This window comes from Neovison vison, chromosome 6 (genome assembly GCF_020171115.1).
Source record: "Neovison vison isolate M4711 chromosome 6, ASM_NN_V1, whole genome shotgun sequence".
NCBI lineage: Eukaryota > Metazoa > Chordata > Mammalia > Carnivora > Mustelidae > Neogale > Neogale vison.
The window spans coordinates 95,322,054-95,342,544 of record NC_058096.1 but is presented as its reverse complement, the minus strand read 5'-3'; the positions used below and the strand labels follow the sequence as shown (position 1 = coordinate 95,342,544).

Genomic DNA, 20,491 nt, shown 5'->3' with positions numbered 1-20,491 from the left:
CCATACGCATACCCACTATACCCATACGCAAACCTATACCCATGCCCATACGTATAACCATACCCACACCCATACTCGTACTTGTACCCATATGCATACCCATCCTCACACCTATACCCACACCCATACCCAAATCCATACACGTACCCACATACCCATGCGTACACCTACCCCCACCCCCATACCCATACCAGCTATCTATGCACATACACATTTGCAGAGTCCTTACAGAGGAGGCATTTGGTTGGAAGCACTCATTGTAGTCTTTTTTTTCCATGAGAATCATTATGACTCCAGTAAATTGCTCACTAAATTTCATCTGTCGCCTGCGTTCCTGCTCAGATAAAACTAAAGCCTATTGAAATTGATTTTTGTGTCAGCAGCAGAGCAAGGATTCAGTAAGAACATGAAAGCTTCCCTTTCATTCCTACTCTTTTCTTCCCCACGTTACTTCAGATTTAGTGGGCCCTAATTATATTCCAGTGCTTCTCCTGCTGACATTTCTTCTGTTTTAATTAAAACTTCTGGAGGTTTGAGGACACTGTGGGAGAGAGTTTATTCATCAACAGCCCTGATGAAGAGTCAAGTGCGTCCCTCTTTGTGTCCCTGCTACCGGAGAATGATAGCTGTGGTCCTTTCCCTTGGTTTTTCCCTTACCACCCTGGTGCCATCCTTCTTTCCCCCTAACTCCAAGCTTCCAGACCTGATCTTGCTGCTGCCACAGACGCACTGTTATTAAGGAACCCTGAGGTACTGTGGGTAGAACGGCTTCCTATTGAAGCCATAAATTAGGTGAAATGAAATGCAGCACTGTTTTTCTTATCGTCATCAGTATTATTTATCTCTGCCTTGCTGCCTATGGTGCCTCGTGGTGCATAGCCAACCCACCCTGTCCTGACCACGTGGTTGTAAATCTTCAAAAAGACAGAAAAAGACAGGGCTCTTGTTGGGTTGTCACTGACAAGCCGATGCGGGCCTGGGGAGAGAACATAATATATCTTCTTAATCAGCCGCTGGGAAATGGGACGGAGTGAGCAGAAGGGCCTGTCAGAGATCCGGAGGGGAAGACGGAGTTGCCCCCTGAAGTAGTCTGTACTGAGAGAGATGCTGACTCAAAATCTGACAAAATGAGCTGCCCTTCTCTAGGACAGCTGGACCTGTCCTTGGGTTCGTATTCTCTCAGGAAAACGGAAGGCGGAGATGGAGGAACTTGAGCAGGGCAGAGTCCGGGCCTGGCTTCCCTTCTTGTCATCTCTTTCTCTCCCTGATCGTTTCCTCAGTCAGGTAAACTGTGAGATCATGGACTACAGAATGCTAACGTCTCTCCTCCCACCTCCGGGCCTCACTCCAGTGACCAGTGTGTTGGTTTGCACTTGGAAAAGAAAAACAACAAGACCTTCTTGAGCAAAATGCTCATATCAGGCCATGTGGCCTTTTCCTTCAGTCAGCACACTGAGAGCCATTCTTACAGTCGCGTATTTCTTAAGAGAAGATTTATCTGCCACTCTTAAGTAGACATTTCTCAAAATTCTCTCATACTTCTCCCAAGTTAAGCCATGATGGATCACTGGAGTCTCTCCATTCACCGTCATTTGAGGCAGCTTACAAGGTCCACTAGGCCTAGAAACTTCATGTTTCCAGGTGTGATTTATGCCTACTCTTTGCCAGATGGTGTCCTAGGCAATGACAGACTTAAGCAGACATAAGGCCAAGTCCCTGCCTTTGAGGAGCTTTTGGTTCTACTATACGGCAGCCGTTTGCCTGGTGGACTAAAGGTCCAAGACACTGGGGCCTCAGGGAACTCAAGGGAGAAGCAAGTTGGTTCCAATATCATTCACACGGCCTATGATAGGCTCTTAAGAGCTGTCCGCTGTGGCACTGTACTTGCAGAGACTGCATCAAGGGCAGCCCATCTTTGGATCTTAAGGGGATTACTGACCTCTCTATCATGCAGTACCCATGTATTTTGAGACACTGTGCTCTGAAATTAATAATACACTCTATGTTAGTTAATTGATTTAAAAAAAAAAAAAAGTCACTGTGCTTGGATGCTCAGATGGCAGAGTAGTAAAATCTCACCTGAAAGAAAAACCCCAGCTTAAAAAAAACCACAAAAATAACCATCGAGAATCAACATAAAGTTGTTTACTTTTATGTTTTAAAAATTAAGAACATTTCATTAAGGATATTTTTCCACTAAAAATCTTAAAGAAACCTACTTAAGTTGAATACCTCTGACTTATCTAGAAAAATATAAATGCCACAGGCTCCTTATTTTCCTCCTTTTACTGAAGTTTGTATATATTTCATCCTGGAGTGGTGTCCGGGAACCAGGGTTTTTAAAAGCCATCTATCTCTGCAGGGACCACCCTGACTCAGGGAATAGGGAAGGCTTTGGGGGCGGGGCAGGAGGGTGAGGGTGGGACACTGGGAGGCTTAGGGGTTGGCTACAGACACTCATTCTTTCTCCATCTTGTGCACCCCTCCATCCTGGAGGTTGAAATTTCTGGGAGGAGTTGTCTTCCCAGAAATTAACATACAAGAGCCACCAAAGATTGTGATAATTCAGTGGCATAAATTAGAGGGGAGCCTATAAGGTCTTTGGTTTTGTGCTCCCTTTTTCGGTGGGGGGAGTTGAGAGAAGAGGTTACTGGGAAGTATGTTCTTGGCTGACGGCCATGGCCAAGAGACTGGTTCTGCTACTTTTTTGAGCTCTCATCACCCTGCCTCCCCGTCTGCCTCGTCACTGCTGTCACTTGAGCTCTGCGTGCCTTTCCTGGGTACAGGCTTCAGGCTCCCTGCCATGGAATCTGCATACATTAACTATTGTCTGCTAAAAATTGTGACTCTTTGATTTTTTTTTTTCCCTTTAATCATCCATTTTGATTTATCCATGAGCCAAACTGGCAGCCCTGTAGATAGGAATCCTAGTTTCTAACAAAGCAAAATGAGACAGTCTTTTCTTCCCCACCCTGTGTCTGCGAGCAAGCCTCAGGTCTCAGTTGGCCCAGCCCTGAACAATCTTGAAAACAATCCATTTTCTGCCTGGCACAGGGGCCAAGCAGAGGAATTCACAGGGAGCCGTGTTGAGATGGGGAGCGGTTGCTTGGGAACTGGCCTGATTGGATGCCTTGCTTCATCCTTGCCACAAGTCTGGGAGTGGTGGAGGCTGGATCACAGCTCTGTGGAGACAGAGAGCAGGACTTTTTAAAGCTACTGATGGATGGCATAGCAGGCCGAGGAAAGATAAAGTCCTTATTTAACCTGGGGAAATCCTAGGAGTAGACATTGGTCCAAATATATCCTGTGACCATTCTTGTTCCTTGATTGGGAGGATCTTTGGAATCTTTTCACGAGGTTGTTTTGTCTACTTCTGTGCCTCAAGACATGTTGTATCCGAGAAAGGTAGTGTTCTTGAAGACGTGCAGGGAGGTGTCTTAACTATGCTTTCGTCGTAACTGTGGCACATCCAGAATTCACCTTCGCTGTCGTCGTTAGAGCTTAGAGGGAAAGCTACAACCAGTTGCTAGCCTCTCTGATCTGTGGAGGGGAAGTAGATTGGCCTCGGAACTTCATCCACTAAATTCAGCTTCTCATGTCTTATTTATGAGTGAGATGATTGAAATTCTTGCTCACAGCCCCACCCCATCTGCTCCCGTACACTCTGGCCCTGGATACAAATTGGGGGAACTGGGAGAAACTGATGTGGACATATGGATGGTGTTGGCCAAGAACCTGAATACAGCCCTCAGCCCTCACTACTTGTTTCCGTCCACTAGTTAGCAAATATTTACTCTGAGTCCCTGCTGTGCCAAGCACTGTGGGAGGTGCAGGGTAAATATGTATCCAAGCCATTCCCAAGCCCTGGGGAAAATCTCTGGTCCCATCCACTTTTCACCCTCTCCCTTGCTTCCATCCTAATCCAAGTTGCCATCTTTTCTCAGCTGAATTAATTACTAAGTGACATTATAGATGTTATTTTTCCAACATCGTTTCTGTTTCCTCTGTTGTCTGCCCTGCCCCTAGAACAATCTTTTCAAAATGCAGACTTGGTGACTTTATACCCTTGCTTCAGCAAAGTGGCTGCCCATTTGTCTTAGGATAAAGGTGGAACTGCTCAAAGTAGCCTGTGAGGCTTGCTGGACACCCTCTCTCTGCTCTGCCATACTGGCCTGCTTATAGTTACTGAAATGCTCTAAGAACTATAGGATAACAGGACCTTTGAACATGCTGTTCCCGTTATCTGAATATATTTCTCATTACTTGACTTAGTTCATTCTGTTCATCCTTTAGATAAGAGTTTTTGTGAAAAAAAACTTTCACCTCAAATCCAGTAAGAAATATTGTTCATTGCTACCAAGAAAGAGAGAAAATTAAGAAAAGAAAAGAAAAGAAGGAAGGAAGAAAGAATGGAAAGAAAGAAAGAAGGATAGATAGATAAAGAGAGGGGAAGGAAGGGAGGGAGGGGAAAGGAAAGGAGGGGATGAAGGTGTGTGGAAAGATGGAATCTTTTTTGTTTGTTTCATTTTGTTTTTAAGATTTTACTTATTCAAGAGAGCAAGAGACGGAGATAACCACAGAGATAGCGACAGAGAGCATGAGTAGGGAGAAGAGGGAGAAGCAGTCTCCCCACTGAGCATGAAGCCGGGATCTAGCAGGGCTACATCCCAGGACCCTGGGATTGGAAACTGAGCCAAAGGAAGACGCTTAACTGACTGAGCCACCCAGGTGCCCCAAGGATGGAGTCTTTGACTGAGTTCCCTGGGAAACAAATGTTGAGGATAGAGATTGTTGGAAGTATTTTGGGGAGTGCTCTCAGAATCAATACCTATGGGAGGGTGAAGATAGATTTGAGCAGAAGAAATTGAATGCACGTACAAGATCCCAAGAATCCCAGAAAGGAGCCTTGGAGCTGGGATGGCCCCCCAGAATTGTTCCATCTTGACATAAGTGGTGTAGGCTTTTATATTCCTATATCGACCAGTCATTGAATGCTTGTGGCCTCCACGTAAGGGCCATTACTTTAGGCAGGGAGCATGACCCTGGGTTCCGTGCTCCTTGGTGAGGAGCAGCTCCTGAAGAGAAGCAGAACACTTCAGTCCTGAAGAAAGGACCTGGATGGCACTCCACACTGGCCATTACAGGCAATCCCTTGTGATGCCTGGACCTGCTTGTTTTGTAGAAGTCTGGAAACAGCTTCTTTAGTATTCTAGCCCGTCTCTTTTCCTTGATAAAGTTGTAAGAAGCCCCCAGTTGCATCTTATCTGATGGGTGCCACCTAGGCTCCTCATTTCCCTCCTCTCCTGCCCATTTGACTTCTCTTCTCCTTGGATAGCATCTTTGCTGGTCTATGTAGCTGACCCAGTGGAGCAACTTGAGATGTCTGAAGCATGCCTACCATGACTTTCTCAGGCTTGGCCGCTACTGTTGTCCCTTTACCAAAATTTTGGATGCCATTTAAAAAAAAAAAAAAAAGTCTTATATTCTACATTCTGAGAGTAGAAAAGCTGAGGAGCAGGCCCAGGAATTAATTACCAAGGTAGAAGAAAAAGGTTGAATCCCCAATTCAAGTCTAACTGGGAAAGAATAAGACTCTGAAGGTTGGAATGGAGACATCCCAGCTGATGCCCTTGAGAGCTTGAAACTCTGATTTCCCCAACCCCTCTGAGCCCATAGCAGTGATGTTCGTATCTTATTTAAAGACAGGCCTCAGGATTTAACCTCACTTCCTGGATGATTTTCACAGGTTGCCTTTGGTTGGTGATTAATTGCTCTTGGCTTTTCATTGTTTTTCTCTAGTACATCAGGGACTCTCAGCAAAAGCCATTTGATTCTGTATTTTAAAACTACTCTTTTGGGGCACCTGGGTGGCTCATTGGGTTAAGCCTCTGCCTTCAGCTCAGGTCATGATCCCAGGGCTCTGGGATCGATCGGGCTCTCTGCTCAGCAGGGAGCCTGCCTCCACCTCCCTCTCTGCCTGCCTTTCTGCCTACTTGTGATCTCCGTCGGTCAAATAAATAAATAAAATCTTAAAAAACCAAAAAACTACTCTTTCTTCCGGACCTCTCTAATGTCTGAAATGTTGGAGTCACTAGTGTATTCTCTGACACCTCTATCCTACTCCAGTTCTCCAAGATGTCCCCTGAGTGAACATCTTGACCATGACACAATGGGCCAAGGGCTGGCCAAGAGCCACTGACACCAGGGATGGGGGTCTCCTTGACAGCTACTCTTAGAGTCGGTTTCCTGGGGCCATTCCTGTCACTGACTGTCTTAGAGTTCCCCCTAGAAACGGTACCTGAGATGGAGATTTACATGCAGAAATTTTATTGGGGAGTGGTCTTAGGGTCTAAACCTATGAAGAAAATAGAATTGTGTGGAAGAAAGAGTATAACCTCAATGCAGTCTTACAGACACCACGGCCATCCCTAGCGGAGGTCAGGAATTAAGATGGTCCCTCAGAATTGTCCCACTGTAAGGCAAGAAGGCTGTCAACCAGTCATTGGTTTGGCTGTCTCCAGGAAAGAGCATGACTTTGGTAGTGCTTTTGTGTTTGAAGCCTATTCCCAGAGATCAAACTGACTAAGAGCCATCAGATGTTTCAGTTTTGAAGGGAGAATCTGGATGTTGTGCTATAGCATCAATGCTAAGTAGATAGATAGGCAGACAGACAGATAGATAGACAGGCATAACCATGACATTTGATACATAGAAGAATAGCCATAACCATGTGTGCTACACTGATTCTTTTTTCTATTTGATTTGATTTATTGTCATGGTTCTCTATGGGTTTTTTGTTTGTTTGTTTGTTTGTTTTTGTCTCTTTCTTTGTTTTTGAGTAAGCTCTTGCCCAACATGAGGCTTGAATTCTCGACCCCGAGATCAAGAGTCACGTGCTCTACCAACTGAGCCAGCCAGGTGCCCCAGTTTTCATGGTTCTTGTGATGCACCTGTTGAAAATCGCAATGTTGGATAGCAGTAGGGTTCTTGTAGGGTGTTGTGGAAACATGAAGATAGGGCACTTGCTCACAATTAGGATAGTGAAGACATCTTCCTCAATAAAGGCGAGATCTAATCAAAGCTAAATACGATTTGCTAACTCCATTCTACCTGTGTGTGAGTCCTTGGACAGCAGGGAAGGAAATAGTGGGTAGAGTGTCTTCATTTTCCACAAACCCAGTTTGCTCCCGTGCTCCGCTGGAAACAAATGTATTTCAGTGACCTAGAAATCAAAGTGCTCTTTCTTCCAGGCTAGCCTGAGGCTAGCGGCTCTAAAGCCACCTTGCTGTTCCCTAGTAAAGGACAGCAATAACAGAGCCAAGGCTTCCAGGGCTATTTCGGGCAAAACCATTGTTTTTCTTGTGCATTCATTGTAGGGAGGAGGTAAAGGGGTGGAGTTCTATAATCATTGAGTGATTTTGATTTAGATTTCGCTGCAGTGTTATTTTGTAATGAACAAGAATCAGCATATATGTATTTTTTTAACGTCAGGTGTGAGGGAGAAGAAAGGAAGAAGGGGGGCAGAATGTGTGTCTGAGGATGGGGCCGGACCACAACCCCCCAGTTCCGAGTGACCCCACACCTTTTGTTCTCCTCCATCTGCTGCCCATTCTTCCTCCTTCCTTGTGGGCCTGCTTGACGCTTGACGACAGGATGGACAATAGGCTTTGGGTCCTACTGGAATAACAATTATGCTTTTTACCTAAGATTTAGTCTTTTATTTTTGTTCTTGTTGGTTATTTCAGGGGAAAAAACCTTCTTTCTTTTATTAAAAAATGACTCAGCACTGCAGTCCAACAAGATATTTTTTTCTAATTTTTGTAGAGAAAAAATCTTTAACCCTTTGTCTCCCTTTAAAATCCACCCCAGAATTAAAAATGTTTTTGTCCTTGGCTGAATATGCATTTTTAGATTAAAATTTAGATGGCGTCTGTGTTTGTGTTTTTCATGACTTCATAAATGGAAATAAATTAAAATTAGGAGTAATGTTAAATTTTCACTTTAAAATTTTCCTATAATAAAAACATCCTCCCCTGTTGCCTTGCCCTCAAACAAAAAATACTATTTTGTAAAAGCTTACCCGAAATAGAGATGAACAGTTTGATGTTTAACTCCAGTGAAGTAAAATATGAAAAGAAAATTTTTTTAAAATCTCTTAAAACTTTTGGGGCTCCTGGGTGGCTCAGTGGGTTAAAGTGTCTGCCTTCGGCTCAGGTCGTGATCTCAGGGTCCTGGGATCGAGCCCCACATCGGGCTCTCTCCTCAGCGGGGAGCCTGCTTCCCCTTCTCTCTCTGCCTGCCTCTCTGCCTACTTGTGATCTCTGTCTATCAAATAAATAAATAAATAAATAAAATCTTTTTTAAAAAAAATCTCTTAACCTTTCATAATAAGAAGTTTTATTTCAAGAGCTGGATGGCAGAAGTGAGAGAGAGGAGAAAATGTCCTGTGTGTAGGTTCTCATTAACTGTGAGGTTTGGGCCTCATCTCTAAAAGGGTATTGGATTAGGCACCTTAGGGGCTCTTCCAACTCAATTTATTTGTGATTTTATGAAGTTGCTTCTTTAAACAGTGTCCGAACAATGACTGTGCCTCAGGTTTCTAGTGATCTTTAGGTCCGCTGACTCCCAGCTATTCCCTCAAAGTCGGCCTTAATCTGGATTCTAATTTAGGTTGACATTCTCCAGTGATGTAAAAGGTACCTCATGGTAGGCGGCCTCCTTTGTGGCCCTCCTCTGTCAAAGGTTGACAGCTCAGCAGCCTTCCTGTTCCAGAGTGCGGGGGATGTCTTTGCCTGGGACTGAGCTGAGACTGCTAATTGTTCCATCTCCAGGATCTCATTTAAGCCCGAACTGCCATCCTGAGGTGTACTATTCAGTCATCTGTCAGAACCATCCAGAACGGTTCTGCAGCTTGGGAGTGAAATTAAAAATGGGAAACAAGTAGGTTATTCTCTTCCGCAGTATCCCCTTCGATGACATTATTAGCCATTACTAGAATAAAAACAAAGACAAACACACACACACACACACACAAAAACCAACATTATACCTTCCATTCAAAAAAGTAGCAGGTATTTCATTTCCTTCTCTCACAGCAAGGACTGCCCCATGCCAACTTGGGTTTGAAATCTCAAGTGGATCACTTGTATTCTATCTGCTCCCCGGCCTTGGGCCTGGGCCAAGGGCTAGATGTGCTAGGCTCCCAGCCTGCTGGTGGAAAGAACTAGGTGTTGACGTGTCCTTGTAATAAATTATTCATTCCAAGAGGATTCCCTGTTTCTTAAGGAGTTAAAGATCAAATTAGTGTTTCTCAAACTGTGTATCAACAGAGATGCCTCAAGGGCCCCCAAAGAGGAAGAGAAAGATGTGGTGGGCAGAGCGGATCAGACTTTGCGGGTCAAGCCCCTGCTTAAATCAGAAGGATTCCATTTAAGATTTATCCTTCTTTTTGGTGGGGTGTGGAGGGTCCAGGTTCTGTTGCAAATGAAGTCAGAAGACAAGGAAGGGAGAGTGGGAAAGAAAAACAGAGAGGACAGGAGGGACCACCGGTCCTTTGGGCTCAGTGCAGTCATAGACTCTACGGACATGTTCATTGGTAGCACGGAGGGGAAAAGGTATTGGCAGTGAGGTTTCAGAGGAGGTGATACTTGAGTTGAATCTAAGAGGACTGAGTAACTTTACTGTGGATTCAGGAGGAGAAGGGTATCTTGGGCCAAGAAAACACATTACCAGAGAGGCAAGAAACAATATTGTACAGTGAGAGAACACAAATAGTCAAATAGTTTCATCTCAAGGACCCCAGAATGAGAGCAGATGGGAGCCCCCCGAGGTGGTATGGTAGGGAGAGGGCTGAGTCACAGGCAGCCATACAAGCAGGTGTTCGCCTGTGTCTGGCTGTATGAAGCCCGTAGCAGAACTGCAGGGTGAATCGGCTAGAGGACACCCACCAGTTGCTCTGTATTTGTCTTCAGTTTCCCTACCCCCCGTTAGTGCTTTAGCAGAGAAACCGCCATCGTTTGAGGTATGATTGCTGGCCCTTATGTTGAAGACTTGAGGCAGCTGTCCCCTGAACAGCGTGACTTTGGACTGTATAGGTCTGCGTAGAGCAGATTTTTTACAGGACATACTGTAAATGTATTTTTGCTTCCTTATGATCTTCTTAATAACATTTTATTTTCTCTAGCTTACCTTAATGTAAGAACATAGTATATAACACACACAACGTACAAGGTGTAGGTTAATCAACTGCTTTATGTTAGCAATAAAGCTTTCCGTCAATAGTAGACTAGTAGAAGTTAAGTTTTTGAGGAATCAGAGTTGTACATGGATTTTTGGTGGCGGGGGTATGGTCAGACCCTCTAACCCTCACATTGTTCAAGAGTCAACTGTATTCCCACAGAAAAGCTGCTGATTCCTTTGCCAGGGTCATCATTGCAGCATCCTAGACTCTTACTGGGACCCGGACAGCTCGGGAGTCATTCCGTGCTTATCGACAGAGGACACTATTGCTAGCTACTTCTCCCTGGTGTGAGAGTATCTCTGCAGGAAGTCGGTATTCCTGGCCTCTGGAAACTGCATTCCTAAGTGTTCCTTGGGGTGGAAAGGGGTGGTGGTAACAAGGATACCTTCCGCCTCCCCCAACCACGGAGCCCTATTCCCCCGTATTCTGCAGACAGGGAAACTAGGGCCCAGATGAGTTACATCACTTCTCCCCCGTGAACCTGTTGGGCATGGGCAGAACCTGGACAAGAACCAGGCCTCTGGAATTCCAGTCCAGGGCTCTGTGCAGTAGCACTCCAGGCCCTTCCCTTACTGTCTTGGAAGTTGAAAGAGGTAGGAGGGGCTGTGCCCTTGATCCTTTTGGGTTATGGAGTTGACACCTCCTTCTTTTAGCTCTTTCCTGACCAAGGAGGAGGGGAGCAGAATGGGAGGTCGAAGGGTGAAGGGAAGCACTACCAGAATCAGAGTCAATAGGTGTAAAAAGCTGAGATACATGAGAAGAAAAGGGACAGACAGCACCAAACCTATCCCCTCTTCCCTGCTACAAGCATCCATGCCTCCATCACCATAACCATACCACTCCGGCTGTGAGGTGAGCGCCCACCACTCCAGACACTGAAATACAATGATGAGACATGGCCCTGGCCTTCATGAAACATATAAGCTAGGAAGAAAGACAGCATTTAACATTAATCACAAGATAGGGTCATAACTAATTGTAGGCCACATCCGCGGACACCTCCCCTGTGCCGGGCACCGCCACACGCTATAGCTACGTTATCACATTCAGCCCCCACTGCAATGCTAGGAGTCAGGTACTTCGGTCTCCGTTTTTCAGATGAGGAAACTGAAGCCTGGAAGGTGAGGGAAGGTCAGGGGACTGGTCTAAGGTCATGCAGCTGGTATTTGAACCCAGCTCATCTTGGCGGTATAATATTACTGCCTGGTAGCAGTCCTAGCGGAAATGTACTTTAGAAGCCACATATAAAATGCATTTAGAAGTAACGTGCGTTGACTGTCCTCTCTACCTTCTGAGAGTTGCATGTAGACTTCAAGTTTCTCAAGGAGCAAGGGTTTCAGAATCAAAAATTCAAGAGAAAGCTTCTGTTCTGGCTTTGTCCTCTCACACACCCAATGCTCTTCTGACTCTCTGTGGTTGACACTCTGGGGTTGTTCCCAAGGCCAAGAGGCCTGCCTTGGGCCACAGAGGCTCACCCTCAACGCTGCCTCTTTGATCACAAATTTGGACTTGTTACTATCTGTTTTATTTTAGGCTCACTTTTAAGATAAGGATACATCTACGATCTCAAGCAAGAGCAGAATCCTATCCAGTTGAGACTGTTAAAATCCAAGATATTTTCATAATCAAGGAAACTAAAGTTTCTTCACATACTGAGTATTTCCTGACAAAGGAGATACTTATGTCCCCACCACCCAGGCCTACCTCCCCTTCCTCCCACGCAAGCCCTTACCTACCACCTGGGACCGAAGATAGAACCAAATTATTCAACATTACCTTTTTTGGTTAACTTAACAATCACCATGAAAGCAAACCCAAAAACAAAGTGATGGAGATGTTTTACAAAGTAAACACTGAATGGAAATTGATCCTTAAAGATTTTAAGATGTGTGTGTGTGTGTGTGTGGTGTGCGTTTCCCCAACTGTATTTTGTAACAGTGATCTAGGTAATTGTTTGCTATGGGTGGAACTGAATATGGATATTGCTTATCAGAACTAAAGCCTTTTATTATTATTTTTTTCCTTTACAGGGTCGTCATGTTAAAACGGGCCAGCTTGCAGCCATTAAAGTTATGGACGTCACAGGGGTAATGTATCTTTATCTTGCCATCTCAGTGGCTATATATTTGTGATAGAGAAATTAGTGATAAAAAAATCATTTTTCAGAGATAGAAACTTCTTAAACATCTAAAGTCTTTCCCCACTGAACTTAACATAAAGCAGTTAAGAGTCTTGAACAGCAGACTGAGAAGACCATGGATAAATCACCCTAATTAAATTAGATACCCACCCACTGCCTTATGTAGTTAGAGTGGATAATGTGTGTTGAAAATTTACATAAACACAACCACGTACATTTGCATATGAAGACAGAACACGGATTTGAAGGTATTAAAAGAATAATACTGAGATTACACAGAAGAGATGGATCTTAGCAATTTCCCCAAAGGTCCACCTAACACTGGAGTAGAAAAAGTTTGGGTAGCTACTGCAGCTTGATTAGGAAATTTCACATGAATATTTTCCTCCTCCAAAATATCGACCAGATAATCCCCACAACCAAAAATTCTTATTATTATGGAGCAACACTGAAATAAAATTTCTGCCTGGGTGATCAAAAGCAATCGAAGGAATAGACTTTATTCTAAATATAATCTCATGCTTTCAGTCCTTTTTGCTAGGTTTATTTAAAATATTTTAATGCCTTTTTGAGAGTATAGAGCAAAAATTAGACTTGAAAGGACTCACTGGACATCAAAAGCATGTTAATAATTTTCTATTGTTGTGGGGATTTTTCTAAGATGTCTGCCTGCCCTACATAAAAGCTAAAAGACCAAAGTCTTCCATTCAGCCCGGAAGTGGTTTATTCAATGTAAATAGACATAGAATGAATGAATCACACCACAATATCAAAAACCAACATGCAAATTTAAAAAGGCAAGCAATATATCTGCCTGTCAGATTTCAGTCCGTGTCTCTTCTGGCCCAGTCTGTTACCTTTGTTAAGTATATATATCATATAGTACACATCTCCCAGAATACTAATTTCACTAATGTTCATTTATACCACACATTGTACTGACTTCCTTTCCTTCCTTATTACTGATCTGAATTTGTCTTTAAATTGTATGTCTTCTTTGCCTGCAGAAAATTATTCTCATGTTTATTGGCATTAGATAAAGTACTGCTTCCTTTTATTTCTCCTTTTATTTGAATTATGTATTTGATAAATCAATATAATAAATACATTTTTTGCTATATAAATACAAATAAATTCATTATTCAAATTTCAAAGGTTGCAAATCCGTTCAAATATTTGATCCCTGTTAGTTTATTGATTCACTTGGCCTTTACTGAATAAGAAACTGCAGGTATTTTATATTAATTACGTTTAGGTTCTGCCACCTGAAACAGAGAACTCAAAATAAGAAAGGCCTAAGCGTCTCCCTCTCTGGTGTTAAAAGGATTGCGGAATCTACAGCCCAGGTTTATGCAACAATGTGGCCCTGCAGCTTCCGCACTCCAGGTTCAAGCTGGTTGTCAATTTCCATGGATCCCATTCTTTGGCAGCAAGACAGGGAGAGTGACTGGGTGGAAGCAGAAGGGTACAGAAAAGAGCTCCTTCCACTAGAATCTTTCCTACTTGTATACATTTCTATTTAACTTCTGCTTTCGTTGGCTATACCTAGATGCAAGGCAAACTGGGAAATGCAGTCTTTTATTTTCCCAACTGGTACAGTTAGGTGCAATTAAAAATATGGTTTCACTCATACGTGGAACATAAGGAAAAGCACGGAGGACATTAGGAAAAGCAAGGAAAAACTGAAGAGGGGGAATCAGAGCGGGGAGACGAACCATGAGGGACTGTGGACTCCGGGAAATAATCTGAGGGTTTCAGAGGGGAGGGGGCTGTGGGAATGGGGTAGCCTGGTGATGGGTATTAAGGAAGGCAGGGGTTGTAATGAGCACACAATGAATCATGGAACGCTACATCAAACACTAATGATGTGCTATATGGTGACTAACATAATTTTAAAAATCTCATTCTGTTAGTTGTGGAAGGAGAATGGGTATTGCTGTGATCAGTTAGCAGATCTAACACAAAAGTCAAGATCAGCTACTATCAGTCTCTACAGAGAAATCCATTATAAATATGTAAGCCTTTTACAAAGCTTTTATACACAAAACAAGTCAGAATTTATTGTGCAGTTCTGCCGAAATCATGATATTCTATTTTCCTTAGATTGAATAGGCTCTCCACATAATGCAGTGCACTTGGCAATTTAACAGTTATTGGGTGTAGACATTGCAAGACATTCATGCTGGAAAGTTCTGTTGTGTGGTTCCGTGGAACTGCAGTGATTTCTACCTTTAATCTCAGTGCTCAAAGTTGTATATTGATGCATAAAGTAGGACTTGAGAGCATTGCCTATTACTGACATTGTTTCTGGTTCTATTTTTGAGACTTTAAGATGCTTGAAGAACCACTTACTCTTGTTAGGCCACCTTGTTTTGAAATCAACAGAGCTATTTATCCCAGCATATGTATTTTCAGTTGAAGGAGTATCAGTTAGCCTTTCTAAACTAGGTTCGCAAGATAGCAAAGCCCTGCAGAAAATGAATATGAGAGACTCTTTTCTCAGCCCCCCCAGAGGATGGTACAGAGCTAAGGCTGTTGTCAGGACATAGGAAAGTCAGTCCATTGTGTACAGGGGATGCTTTATGGGACTTGGACTGAATTTTCTTAGGGAACCCTTGTTGAAAAGGCTGGGTAGTTTCCCTGATTCATACACATCACGGACTGTTTTATAAGCACTGACCCTTAACAAAGATAAATATAAGCCTCACATCAGGAGATAGTTTTCTCAATTCCCATGATGTCTGATACAGCATCAAGTGACTCTTGTATCACCCCTGTACACGTTACAGTCAGCATAAGATTTCCTTTGTGAAACTTGTGTGGTAGCCTCGGAAAACAATCTATTTCATTTTGCCATGTTGTCTTTTGTGTATTATGGAATGCTGTAAAAGCTTCTTACCAATTATTATAATTGTGCTCATTATAGCTGCTCCGCTAAAAACCGAGATGAATTCTCAGAGGTCGTCTTTGTTAATTGTTTGCAGTGATCTACTGCAGTTACTATAGTTGATTGTAATGAAATTGATAAAACCATAAGCATGAAATCAATTTTTAGATTATTGTTTTTACTCTACACCACTTCCTCTCCCCCCCCCTCTCTTTTCTCCTAATAGAAACTAGCCACAGAAAGAACTGGATATAATGCTTCTGCTCTTCTGGTTTTAGAGCTGAGACACTTCCAAATTTGCCAATATTTGCTTCAGAATTAGTACTCCAACTCAGACTCAGTCTTTGAAGTTGTTTTAGTTCCTGAAATAATTATGAGAATTTCTTCATTTCGCAGCTTTCTGGGGATTCCTTCCCAGCTGGGTTTGTGTACTCCAGATTTGCCTACAATATCTAAACAAAACTGGGCCCTCTCGGGTAGTGTTTCTCAAAGTGGACTACCAATGTCCGTGAACGGTCAGCCCTCCGGTGGTATTTATGAGAAATGCAGATTTCTAGAACTGCTGTATAATTCTGGGTGGGGTCTCTGAATCCGCCTTTTTTACAAGCCCCTCAAGGAACTCCAAATTCCTGAAAGTCAGAGGGGCACTTTTCTAGGCTTTTTTATTCACTGCTTCCTGGCCAACATATGTGAAGGGACTGTGGTTCTTTGATAACCCTGTAAATAATCTTCATTTTCATTTGGGTAAAAATTCCTGGTGTAAACTAGTCCCTTTGCAATGATACCTTGAAGTCCACATAGGACTTAAGGAGATCCTAACTTAGTATCATAGGTTCTCACCTTTACAGAAATTGGTTCTAATCTTACTACTCAGCACAGCTTGGGTTCTAGTACTCAAAGCCCACTCAAACCAAATGAAGATGAGGATGGAATTTACTAGAAGTCAGATGATGTGATTAGGAACTTTCTTTCTCTCCATTGCTTGGCTCTGCTTTCTTCCCACCAACAATCCAGGTCCGTGTTCTGATGCCTTCTTTATTGTTAGTCCCAGCCAAGTGCCAGTCCAAATATCAGCTTGGGTCAACCCTTGAACCAACCTTGTTTTCCTTCCTCCGTATCTGGACTGCGTCCCTGGCCCTGGAACCTAAAAAGACCAAAGTTTGGAAAGGATGATTCCTCAAAGGAAACAAGAGAGATATTTGAGAAGAGAGTGGGAAGGTAGCTGAGTAGGCAAAACTAGGAGAATTAGACCACGGTGATAGCAAATATCATTGTAGTGAATGTGCTTAAAACCGATGTGGTCCTTAAGTAGAGAACCTCTCCGGGGCCTTTGTAATGTTTCAGCCAAAAGTAGTAATAATGGTAACTAACATTGGTGATTATTGTGAGCCAGAACTCTTTTAAATCCTCCCTATATATTGATTATTTAACCCTTTCGGCAACCTACCAAACAGCTTCCATTAACAGCACCATTGAGAAGCACCATGAGAAGACCAGGCATATTAAGTATCCTGCTCAGTGTAACATGTACGTGGGGAGTGACTATTTCAGCCTGAGCATTTTATTTTATTTTATTTTTTAAAGATTTTTTTAATTTATTAGACAGACAGCAATCACAAGTAGGCAGAGAGGCAGGCAAAGAGAGAGAGGGAAGCAGACTCCCTGCTGAGCTGAGAGCCCACTCGGGGCTCGATCCCAGGATCGTGAGATCATGACCTGAGCCAAAAGCAGAGACTTAACCCACCCACCCACCCACTGACCCACGCACCCCACAGCCTGAGCATCTTAACTCTATCCTTAAAGTCCATCCTCTCCACCGCATTGCTGTAGGTCTCCAGTTAAGATAGAAGGGCACTTAGTGTTTAATTTAGTGTGAATTTTTCCATTAGTTTATTCAATAAGCATTTATAAACGTTTGCTTACTAGGAGGACCCATTTTAAACCCTGCTTGACTGAGTTTATATTTCTGTCTTGCCTGCTGAATTCCTGTAACTGAAGCAGATGACCAGGCTCCAGCTCTCTTTGAGGAGTAAGGAAGTGGTCTCCCAGGAGCCTCTGGCAGAGGGCTTTGAACATAGTTAATGGGTTCAGTGGCTGAAGAAAAAAAAAAGGTGTTTAATTCTGAGTCGTTAGTAAGAGTCAGAGGACACACTGCTCCAACCAGTTTGGTTCCTCCCTCTTGAAGAGAGGCCATTTGGTGGAGTGATTGGTAGCATAGAACATAGCATTATTAATAATAGTAAAACAACAACAGCAGCCATGGTCAAAATAAAAATGGCTCCGTACTTACCCTGTGCCAAACACTGCTGTACTTTGTTAACCACATGTTAGCTCATTTGATCCTGAAAACAGCTCCCATTAGTGGACACTGCTACTGTGTTCATTTCATGAATGAGTGATTGAGGGCATAAAGAGCCTGAGTAACTTGCCCAAGGCCCACAGATAGTAAATGGCAGAGTTGAAATTCAAATTCAGCCAATTAGGGTGTCTCCACCCTCCCCACAGCCCAGTTGTAGGAATGAAAGCTGAGGGCGTACCCCTGCAGCTTGGCCTGCTGACTCAGTAGAGCTCAGATCACACTGTACCGCCCTCCTTACGGACTGGAACCTTGGGCAGCTTTCAGACCTTGCTGAATCTCATTTTTCTTGTGTGTTAGTATAAATACACACATCACCAACTTGTGTGGAGGCTAAAATGATATCATTTTTAGGGCCCAGCCCACAACAGGTCCTCAAAAAATGATGCTAATTATTAGTCCTGGAAAGATCCAGTGGGTACCTGAGTGGGGCAGGCAGTTGGAATGGCAAGGGGATTTTTAAGAGTACCTTGTACTTCTGTCATTAGTAGATCAGAGTGTGGGGATGGCAGCCTGTGCTATGAATGATGCACCATCCCTGGGTTAGCTACTCATTAATCCGTGTGAATAGTTTGACTCTGCTCTTTCGTCACCAGCAAACATTCACTGAACCCATTAACTATGGGCAAAGCCCTCTGCCAGAGGCTCCTGGAAGACCACTTCCTTACTCCTCAAAGAGACCTGGAGCCTGGTCGTAAGCTTCAGTTACAGAGTTATTAGTCTTCCCAGGAACAATAGTAGCCTCACCCCAAGCATATATAAGACGACTTAGTGTAGAGCAGAATCTAGGAGAGAATGTTTGGCTAGATTCCTCCAGAAGCTGAAGACGGAAGCCATAATCAGTCATTCATGTAGTCATTCATTTAGGGACGCATGCGTGTGCTATGTTCTAGAGTGACAGCCGTGAGGAGAACGGACGCGCACACTGTCTTCTGGGATCTTACATTGCAACATGCGTAAGAGACATTTACCAGGCAGTTGACCAATGACTGAATCACGGTTCTGATGAACTTTTAAAAAGTGTGCAGAAAGTATTAAGAGAGAATTTAAGAGAAAGTATCTATCTGGGCTGCTCACGTTTCCTGATAAAGTGACAGCTCTGTGAGATCCGAGGGTGAGTTCCGATCTGGCTCTGCGTTGGTGGGCCTGAGAGAAGGGTGCTCACAGCTGCAGGAATCTGACCCTCCCGCGGGTTCCGCAGAGCCTGGGAATCCCCAGTCCAGGCCCTCCGCTGCAGAGACCCCTCTGAACACACCTCTTTGGGACTCCTTTGTGGTTCTTCAGGTAGGTGTCTTTGGCAGACAGACCATCTGATAAAGTACCTGATGAGAACGTTTAGCAAAGATAAAGAAAGGTTATTTTTGTCTCCGTAATACCTTCTAGCTTTGGGAGGTATTTAGTGCTTTGGTTCTGTATGGCATAGAGCATGTAGAACTTGGAAAGCGTCTAGAGTTCTAAAAACGACAAGCCAAGCTGCTGGGTACGTGCACACTTACGCGTCTCCCCCATCTTGCCTACGGATTATATATATCCCGCTTGGTGGCTTACGTGTGCCTGGGTCTCCGCATATGTGCATGCACACTGGGCAGATGGCCTGGATGGGGAGGCTTGTCCTATGTGCAGTCACAACATGTCAGAGAGGTGGCTTAAGGACGACATAAGCCACTTCATTTATGGCTGACTTTAGGCCAGTTAGTGACAACACTATGAGGGGCAGAACTCCTTTACTTCTGGGTTACCTGAGAATGTTTTTTGTTTTTGTTTTTGTTTTTTTTCCTTTTAATTCATGGTTTTCTTGGGAGTCATCATCAGTGGAGGCTTGGGTGTGAGAAAGAGGCACATTGGGGCGTTAGCGGTTTCTCTGAGGGCCGGCTCTTCCCAGCAGGGGAGAACAGCACAGCCTCATGGTCAAGGGGAGCCCTGCAGATCGGCACTTGCATCTGGGGATATCCTCGTTTTGACACTTCAGGGCTCCATACCCTGGGCACATCCCTTAACCTCGCCTTGTAGATAATACCCCTTGTCTCATTAAGTTTGTGTGAGAAGTAAGCAGAATTATTGATAAAGAAAGCATTTGAGAGAAATATGTAGTTGTTCTGTTCAGGGTGTTTTACTCTTATTACAGTGACACTGTAATAAATAAAATGTAGACATTTTCCTTTGTCTCTCGATGGTACCAACAATCCCTGTAGGAGGTTACATGCCACAGTCCTTCTGGCTACAGGGCCTTGGCAATCACTAATTTTCTGCTAGAAGAACAGTTCCTTCCTTAGTCACACATCACATTTTTCTCTCTTCCTTAATGGGTAAACCCTACAAGGTCTTCAGAATTCAGCTGGAACTTGAAAGTCTTAGTGCTGTGTCCCCCGATGCATCCAGTTAGGTTTGTTGCCCATAACCTCTCCTGTTTGTAAGTTTCCGTGCATCTGTGTCATTCTTTGATTTTTGTCTGTGTCCCCACTAGCCTATTGTAAGTTTCATTGTGGCAGAGCTTGACTCTGCGACGCCCATCGTTGTATTGTTGTACTATTAACATTTAACGTTGCGCCTGGGATGCAGTCATTGGTTACGAATCTATGGGATGCATTCATTCGCTTAAGGTTAACAGCACAGCAAATCCAGGTATGCCTGCAGGAGGTCACGGCCAAGTTCCAGTCCTTTTAAGGCTCAGGCGACTCCTTGAACCATGCTGGGTCTGTTTCTTTCGATCTGTAAAAGTATAATTTATAGGTGTATAACCCCACTGTGAGATAATTCAAGGAGATACATATATGCTTAATTATCATTTAATTTTTAGTGCATTTCATATTTAATAAACTGTGATACAAAACAAACCTCAAGCTGTGTGCTATCTACAAACAAACATGC

General features: G+C 43.6%; 1 protein-coding gene across 5 annotated transcripts in view; it reads left to right on the top strand.

The window, feature by feature from the left end:
* TNIK (TRAF2 and NCK interacting kinase) overlaps positions 1-20,491 on the top strand; it is a 388,557-nt gene that overhangs the window by 218,372 nt on the left and 149,694 nt on the right. For all 5 annotated transcript variants that reach the window (XM_044251788.1, XM_044251786.1, XM_044251789.1 and 2 more), the window contains exon 3: positions 12,271-12,327. In XM_044251788.1, coding sequence (XP_044107723.1) covers positions 12,271-12,327 — 57 coding nt within the window. The remainder of the gene's footprint in view (positions 1-12,270; positions 12,328-20,491) is intronic.